Source organism: Parasteatoda tepidariorum, chromosome 10 (genome assembly GCF_982258835.1).
Source record: "Parasteatoda tepidariorum strain Cologne lab strain chromosome 10, Ptep-v5.0, whole genome shotgun sequence".
Classification (NCBI taxonomy): domain Eukaryota; kingdom Metazoa; phylum Arthropoda; class Arachnida; order Araneae; family Theridiidae; genus Parasteatoda; species Parasteatoda tepidariorum.
The window spans coordinates 48446273-48455690 of record NC_141764.1 but is presented as its reverse complement, the minus strand read 5'-3'; the positions used below and the strand labels follow the sequence as shown (position 1 = coordinate 48455690).

General features: G+C 32.1%; 1 protein-coding gene across 1 annotated transcript in view; it reads left to right on the top strand.

Annotated features, from left to right (window-relative positions):
• Window positions 1–7223: 7223 nt before the first annotated feature.
• Window positions 7224–9418, top strand: part of LOC107451418 (cubilin) — a 96309-nt gene continuing 94114 nt past the window's right edge. The window contains exon 1 of the mRNA XM_087153035.1: window positions 7224–7396. Coding sequence (XP_087009161.1) covers window positions 7271–7396 — 126 coding nt within the window. The 5' untranslated portion in view covers window positions 7224–7270. The remainder of the gene's footprint in view (window positions 7397–9418) is intronic.

Genomic DNA, 9418 nt, shown 5'->3' with positions numbered 1-9418 from the left:
ACGCACGCAGGGTACAGCTAGTGCTTTATAAATGAAAGGATACACTATGTGCTACGTAGAATTAAATGAGTTAAAAAATCGTGAACAAAGCACAAGTTTGTACTTTATTCACGCTGCTTTCTACTTTAAAAAGGAGTGAAAGCTGTAAGAAGAACTAATAATATTTGGGACTTGATAAAAACAACTTTTTATGTTTATTATTATCTTATTGAAAGATTTTATGATTTATTTACTGATGTCAAATTTTAAAAAAAACAGGAAAATGCTTTCAATCTCAATTAAATGGATTTTCTATTATTTTGATTTACCATTTCATTATTTTTTTATATAAAATAATTTCATTTTAAGTAAAAATGATTTAAATATGTTTTTATGTTAGTTAGAACTTTTACTTAAACCACAATAGTGTTTTTTTTTCTTTTTTTAAGATTTATTTTATTAGTGCAAAGGCAAAAAAAGAAAAAGTAGCTACCTGAACTATAAGTATTGTCATGTTAGAGCAATATCTTTAATTTGTCTTCGTGGAGGACTTTTTGATGGAGCTAACCCGCATTTGCGTTACATGGAGAGGAAGACCACGAGAAGCTCCCACGGTTAGCCTGATGGCAAGGGAACTCTAACCCATGATCCGCCTACCACTAAGGATACTTAACGTACAGAACTGCGGTTTGGTGCAAGCCGGATGCGGAATTTGTGTCGACTGGGATTCGAACCCGGCTCGCCGCATTGGAAAGCGACCGCTCTATCCCCTGAGTCATCGCGGCTCCCAGAAGTTCCATTTTATTTTATTTTATAACCGTCGTTGAACAGCCGACCCAATTTCATGGGTTTACGACTACTTACGTTCAACTCGTTAGCCTTGTAATTTTGAACTAATCCAGAAGACAAGGAAACTCCTGGATCAGTACCCCCAGAGGTATTGATTTGTTGTGGGAACATGGAGGACTTTGAGACTCGACAGATTTAACGTGCATCAGTCACCATTTACTACACGGGGAGTCTTCGGCCGGCGAGGATCGAACCCACGATCTCTTGGATATGGGCCCAGCGCCTTACCAACCAGGTTATCCCGGCCCCCAGAAGTTCCATTTTATTTTATAACCGTCGTTGAACAGCCGACCCAATTTCATGGGTTTACGACTACTTACGTTCAGCTCCGTAGCCTTGTAATTTTGAACCAATCCAGAAGACAAGGAAACTCCTGGATCAGTACCCCCAGAGGTATTGATTTGTTGTGGGAACATGGAGGACTTTGAGACTCGACAAATTTAACGTGCATCAGTCACCATTTACTACACGGGGAGTCTTCGGACGGCGAGGATCGAACCCACGATCTCTTGGATATGGGCCCAGGGCCCTACCAACCAGGCCATTGTCTTTTGAGTACCGAGTAAAACATTGATAAATCGTAAACCCAAAAGAAGGTAGATTGTTCAACGCCGGTTTTAAAATAAAAGTCTAGATATCTATCTTTAGGTATTAATTTTGTCAGGAAAAAAAAAGAAATTTTTTTTTTTTTTTCGAAAAACAAATCTACTTTTTTGTATTTTAAGAATGAATTTTCCTAGTTATGCTGAACTAAGCTTAACAGGCACATCAATGGGTAAATCCGATACAAATTTTTTTAACATATAAATAAAAGCACTATTCCTTACTTACAACCTAACATTTAAGCACTGTTTTAACAGCAGTATGTAATGTATATGCCACTATTGATTAGTTCACATGATGTTATATATAATCAATTTCAAGAGGAAGCAACAAACAAAAACATATTTTATTCATACGAATTGAGAATAAGTAACGAATTCACGCTGTATGAGCTTGAAAATTCGTTGATTTTCTGCTGTTAGTCCAGTAAAATTGGATTTTTTTCTTCATGGAAATTAATATCCAAGTTTCTTTTTTCTTTCATAGAAAGCTTTGTTATGTTTTCATATATGATACCTGAACACGCCTTTACTCTTCTTTGCACGAGTTTGAGTGGGAGAATCTAGTTTCTTTCATCTAGGAAAGTGAGGAATTGTTTACGATGCATCTTTTTACGTTGAATCAAGGAGACTAACATCAAGAGTATAAGACCAATAGTTAAGAAGGTATAAGGGTTTTATGTTCAAAAATGCATACTATTTTATTTGTTATATGCATATATGCATATTATAATTATATTGTTATATAATATAATATAATTATAATTATATTGTTATAAAATATAATATAATTATATTGTTATAAAAATGCATATTATTTTATTCATGCATTAAAGTATGTTATCTAAACAAATTCCGTATTCTTTCTTATAGATTCTTTTTACACTGACTCGAATGAAACCATATGCGAATCTTTAGAAATAATAAAGAAGTTACGGATGTTTTCATGAATAAAACGTATGGTTTTTATGTTGTGGTTGTTGTTGTTGACGTATGCCTGTTTTTAAGCAGAGGGGGTGCGATTGCTCTTGTTTTTCAGTGTCGCCATCTATGGCAAAGAATTCGACTTCTGCCACACCATTCGTCACACACGGTTATAGGGCGGACCCATTCATACATCCACAGATCGAAATTTTGACCTGAATCAGAAAACGATCGATCTCCAATCCAGTACCCCTAGAAGTATTGATTTGTTATGGGAGCATGGAGGACTTTTGCGATTCGACAGATTTCACGTGCATCAGTCACTTTACTACACGGGGAGTCTTCGGCCGGCGGGGTTCGAACCCACGAACTGTCGGACATGGGCCCAGCGCCCTACCGACCTGGCTATCCCTACCCTATGGTTTTTATGTATATTTTTTATATGTTATCACGACATTTTTTGAACCAACTTTTTTTAATCCATCTACATTTTTTAAACCAATCACGAGATGATCGGACCAATAATTTAGAAGTTATAAGGGTTTTATGAGCAAAAATGTAGAATTTTGCTCAGACTTCGATTAATCCCACTAAATTTGCTATCTAACTAAATAAAAAAAATTGATACCTTCGAATTTTATTAAGCTAAATTGAATACGATCGAACCCAAGTCAATAGAATGAATAGGCTTTTTCTTGTGTTAGGTTAAAATCCTATTTTAATTGTACTATAACGGGTTTAAACTTTATTTTCTATTTTATTATGTATAAAATTATGCATTATGGTTTGGAATGAAAGAACTGCACATTATGAATTAGAAAAAGCAAATGGGAATCACAAAGATATAATATTAGATGGAATTTGTAAGTAAAATGACAAAATGCAATAAAAAAAATTTCACGTATTGAAAATTTACATTTCGAATACTTCTTCAGATTGTACAATATTGCATCAAAAAATTCCATTGCAATTTTTGTACTCTACTGAACAATATATTCCCAACTTTCTAGCCCATGTCCAATTTCAGAACGTTTCATAGAGCATGAGCAGAACACTGAGACATGAATTTCATAGTTAAATTAAATCAGAATGACATTCTTCTTCTAGTTCATCTTCTTATTCTTCTTCCTCTTCTTATTCGTCATCTTCTTCTTTGTCGTCTCCTTTTTCGTCTTCTTCGTTTTCTTCTTCTTTGTCGTCTCCTTTTTCGTCTTCTTCTTCGTCTTCTTCTACTTCAGTATTACAGCCGGTTCTCAGCGAAGGCCCTCTCAGTCAGTAAAATGAACAATACTTGCATGAAATTCTAAAAAAAAAAAAAATCCTATTTTATTATTATTAATAATACAAAAATCCAATTATATTTTGTTCAGAGAAAATCCGATTTTATTAAGCGTTTTAAACGTTCGGACTTGGCTAGATACTCATCTTGAATCATTCTAAATATGGTTTGGTAGTTAACCTCTTCGAGACGAGTGAGTCATAAAAGCAGAATCGCACATAATCAGGATAAAAAAAAATTAAAAGCCTTAGCTTAAATAAGGACATGACCGACGGAACTGCGTTGTGATCAGGGAGCTGACCTAACTGCAGAAAGATAATGTGTTCCGACAAGGCATGGATCCCGACAATGCATGGATGCTCTGTCATTCTCCTATCTGTCCTTATTGTAGGGAATAATATGATGTCAGTGCAATATTGTCCACCTAATATAGTGTCACTATAATACAGCGTACTTAATATAGTGCCACAGTAAGAGTGGCCAGCAAATCTACCCTACTGATACCTGAATGACGAGTGTCAATCGGGTGGGCATAGCGAAAAAATGTGGACATGGTTAATTTGAGAGACTTACTTTTTCTTTTACTTTGATACTAATATACACCGAAGAACCATTACATTATGACCACCCTGGTAATAACATGTAGGACCACCTTCAGCCCTCAAAACTGCTAGCACCCACCGTGGAATTGATTCCACCAACTGGTCCTGCAATTCCTTCACATTGCGAGGGGGTAGCGTGGCAGCACGAATTTGGTTTTCCAAGTAGGACCACAAATGCTCTATTGGATTAAGGTCAGGTGAATTTGGGGGCCAAGACATGACTTGAGAGTCACTGGAATGTTTCTCGAACCAATCCATGACGATTCGACCCTTATGACGTGGTGCATTATCCTGTTGGTAAACACCATCCCCAGCAGAAAAAACTGTTGCCATGAATGGGTGAACCTGGTTTGCAACTATGTTCAAGTAGCCTACAGACGTCAGGGATTGTTCTATGAGGATTATGGGTCCTAATGTGCCCCATGAAAACATTGTTCCTGGGTGAGAAACCATGAAAACCTGGGCGAGCCCATTGTTATAGATCAGGGGTTTCCAACTTACATGAGGCCGCGGGCCACAAATAAAAACACAAATCAAATGGCGGGCCACAACTTTATCAAAATTTCATGAAGAACTTTTTCATGTTTGAAAGAACATTAAATATTACTGTCAGATTTTTAATAAGCTGTACAAAGCAAAAGTATTGAATTAAAAATTAAAATAGGAAGCAGATTTTTAAAAATATTTAATTGTTATCAATAATATTTTTGAAAATATTAAATAAAAATTCGGATTACAATAACTTTAATGTGCACCTATGTATTAAACAAATGATGTGCAACAGATATCTAATTGTAGAGATATAAGACTTTAAAAAGGTTAGTATTAAAACTTACATAGTAGACAAAATATTCAATGAGAAAACTGAGATTTGTCTGCTAAAACCACCAGAGAATAGATATTTACATTTAAAAATTACAAATGTGTGGGTAAATGTTTTCTTCCAAAATGAGTGAGTGGTTTCAAAAAGTTAAATCGGATAATTTCGTCGAGGAAATTTCTGATGCTCACATGCTAAATTATATACACAAAATACAAAAAAAATGAAATAAAATAGAGCTACATACACGATTATTTTTGTATTTGAATAAATATTTTCCTGGGTGCAAAACCTGAGAAATTTCTTTGCACCGTTGGTATGCTAAATTTCACAGAAATGAAGAAATTAGGTTTTTATTAACGAGGAAAGTATTTTAAACCCATGTAGATTTTTTACGAAAATTGTCCGCAAAAAAATGACAACTAATATATTTTAGTTCGCGGGCCGCAAAAAAAGCCTTCGCTAGCCGCCAGTTGGAAACCCCTGTTATAGATGGAGGGTGGTCATAATGTAATGGCTCTTCGGTGTATATTATCCATATTAGTTCAAAGTTTGACTTTATAATTTTTCTTTCGAACTAAGTAGGTAGTGGAATAAATGAATCTAACTATTATTACAGCTCCCGCAAATAAACTGTTAAAGAAATAGTTAGCCTGCCAGTTTTATCTTTTTAACCCTGATTATCACTATCCTGATGCTGCATATATGACTCTTCCGTCTTAAAGAGTTTAAAGATCATATTATTTATCGAGCAAAAAAATTAAGCAGTTTTACTACCACTCTTTTGGGCTTAGCTTAAAACACTGATAACTTCTAATTTCTACCTTTTTGCGGAAGTTCCTTTACTGGGGACCAATAAGAGTAAACTGAAGCAAAAATATCAAATTTTATCCGAAAAACTTCTTTTTCTCATATTGCAAATGGTTATGAAACAATTAAGTTAATTGTTAGTTACCTTAGTTATTAGTTAGTTAGTTGGTTATTAGTCGCTTAGCTCCTTGAGAGGTGGGAAATGTTTTTTGAAAATAAAGCACCAGAATTGTCAAAATTATATTAGTTTGGCTCAAGCAAAACAATTTATTTAAAGGAAGTTTAGATTATTTTGTTTACTTTGTGGTTAGCGTTGAACCCCCAGCCCTTCAAAAAGACAACTGTAATAATCAATTCAAAGTTTTCTAAAACAGATTGGCACTTAATTAAAAATAATAATAATAATAATTATAATTATAATGATATTTCTGATGGAATGAACAGTAAAATGTTAACTATTTATTCTCGCTAATTTCAAATCATAGTGGTTAAATTATTGGTGAAAGCACTTTTTCCTCTACAAAATGGTTTTAAAATATCTATGATAAATCCAAAGATGCCAGCTGCTCCAGACACGCCAAAATAATTTTAAAAAAACGGTAAATAAGTACAAAGTAAATTTTGCAAATATTTGACTATTTTTGCTTGATTTTTAAAAGGTACATGACATAAGTACTATAAAGTGGTGAATTATCTAAGCCTACGAATTATTTAGAAATAGTGGTGGATAAAAATCTACTAAATTGAATTTATTAAACCAAGAATCACACTTGATAAACTATGACTTTAAAATATATATATGCTGTCCGGAGCAAGTTGGCATATCTGTAAATCAAATTAAGGCCAGCACATGCAAAGTTTTTAATTTTTACTCCTTTTCTCATTTTATTTTTCATTATTATGATACGAAAACAAAAATGCAATAAAAAAAGACAATTGACTATTTATTTCAAAATTACAGAAAATTATGATACTGTTCATTTATTTTTGGTTTACTGAACCCGTTAACCATACCAATTAAGACAGAGTTTACAAAACAGATTAATATTTTATTTTTAAAAAAAAAGAAATAAATAAAAGAAAGAATTTAACAAAACATTTCTACTACAGTTCAAAAAAAAAGAACGAAGAAGAGATCCGTTCATCCTCATCAATTTACCAATCAAAATAACAATGTGATTCCGGCTTCGAGCAATTCCAATGATAAACAAAAACCGTGCAAACAATGCAAGAAATAAAAAGTGATTTTTAAATCGGGGGGTGGAAGAAAAAAAAAATAACATTTTTCTTTTGTACTTAGTGTGGTATTTGTTAGAGAAGGGTCGTCCTTCGAGATATCGTCTCGGCTGGACGCTCACCATCTCTCTTTTCACGGCTGGTCGACCCCATATCGTCTGCTGAAGAAATGACCGAGAAGAGTAAGCCCAGAACTCTTCAAGACATGGATTTTCTCCGGTCCACCTTACCTCGGACGATGCTGCTCGTGATTATGATGGGGATGTCGGCGTTCTTTAAATCTGTACTCTGTGCGGTGAGTGAACTTAAATTCGTTTCCGTAGTTTGTTCAGTTTTATATAGGTTTATCTTGAAATATTTTATTGTATCACTATTTTACAAAGAAAAGAAACATTAACGCGCTTTTTTTCTGGTTTTTGATTAAAAAAAATTTATATATTGAGATTGGATGAACAAAGAGAACGAGTTATTTCCTGACATTGAACTATCTATTCCAGTGGTTCCCAATATTTTTAAGGAATATTCTATGGAATGATCGAATATTTTTTAATGGAACCCTAACTTTCTAAATAAAGTTCATTAGCAGTTTTGAATATATTAACGAAAATATATTAAAGAAAAATTATTAATTTGAAAAGCTAGAACTGTGTAGAAAGAAATTTTTTTCTCGTTTTATCAATATAAAAATGTTCTTAAAATTAAGTTTAATGACAGACAATTTAATTAACGAGTCTGTAGGGGCATCTAATCTAGTAATTATTTTGATTTATAACATAATTCTTTATTCTTGAATTCGGTTACTTTATTATAAGTTCAAAAGTTCGTAGAGGAAAAATGATGCTTTTTTTATAAATGTAAGCATTTTAATAATTTATTTAATACATTGATATGGAAGGATTTTTTTTATAAATTTTGAAATTGTTCTTAAAATTATGTTTAATGACAAACAATTTAATTAAAGGATCTGTAGGGTCATCTAATGTAGTAATTATTTTGGGTTATAACATAATTCTTTATTCTTGAATTCGGTTACTTTATTATAAATTCGAAAGTTCGTATAGGAAAAATTATGCTTTTTTTTATAAATGTAATCATTTTTATAATTTATTTAATACATTGATATGGAAGGATTTTCTTTTTATAAATTTTGATATTTGCTTTTCTTCTGCTCCTCTTTCTGTAAAATTTTTAATAATCTGGTAGCGAATAAAATAGTAAAACTTGTGGAATAAAGATAATTAGGCCTACCCTTTAAAAGTGTCACCACGAGATAATAGCAATGAAGTTGCAATTCAAATAATAGTTTGAATTTTTAGTATTTGGTGGTGGAAAAATTATTTGAAATAAAGAATATTGAACTTTAAAAGAAAAAAGAAAAAACTTACATTTCGTTACCACTATAAAATATTTTTTTTGCGAAGTGGAACAAGTTGGCATCCCTGCAATAAGCGAAAGGAAACTATTTTTACCTGATATGAATACTTCGAAGTATGTATATTTTCTAAATTCAGCAACCACTTTAAAACAATTTCCGAGCCGTGCTTAGTCTAGAGAGTCTAGAGAGTTTGATGTGGTCTCAAAATTTCAACATTCATGCTTGATTCCTGCTTTAAAAAATGTGATTTTTATTAACTATCATTAAATTTAAATGGTTTAAACATACCTTACCATGGTTACCTTATAGTATTTCAAGTGATAGTGAAAATTGAATTTATTAATTATTTACAATATCTATTATTAATTATTAATTATTTATAATATAAAATTAATTGCAATTTATTAATTATTGCACAATTTATTATAATTACAATTTATTAATAAATTATTTACAATTTATTAATTATTTACAATAAGTATTTCACTACCACTAGGAAAAACTTTTTTGAAAAGCGTAAAAATTAGCAAGCACTAGTAGCAACTTTTTATCATTTTCTCGGCTTTGAGGCAGATATTGTCTCCAAAGGCATAGAAAAGAGCGAAAACTGTTTATAGCTTTTTTTTCTTAATTTTATTTTTTTAATACTTGTTTATAGTTATGATATACACAGGGCTGTTTTTTTTTCTTCGGAGTAACAATAAATACTGATAAACGGTTTATAATTAAGGATTGTAAGAGCTTATTTTGATCTTCATAAAAAACAGCTAAAAAGGAAATGGTTTTAAAATTGTTTTTCTCTTCTCTTTTCTGTCTTACATTCAGCCCTGCTTCTTAAAAATTTTAACAGCTAAATGCTCATACCTAATACAAACTTTAATGATTCACGTATCTATCAATAATCAGCGTATATCTATCTGCTATCATATATACCTATTTTAG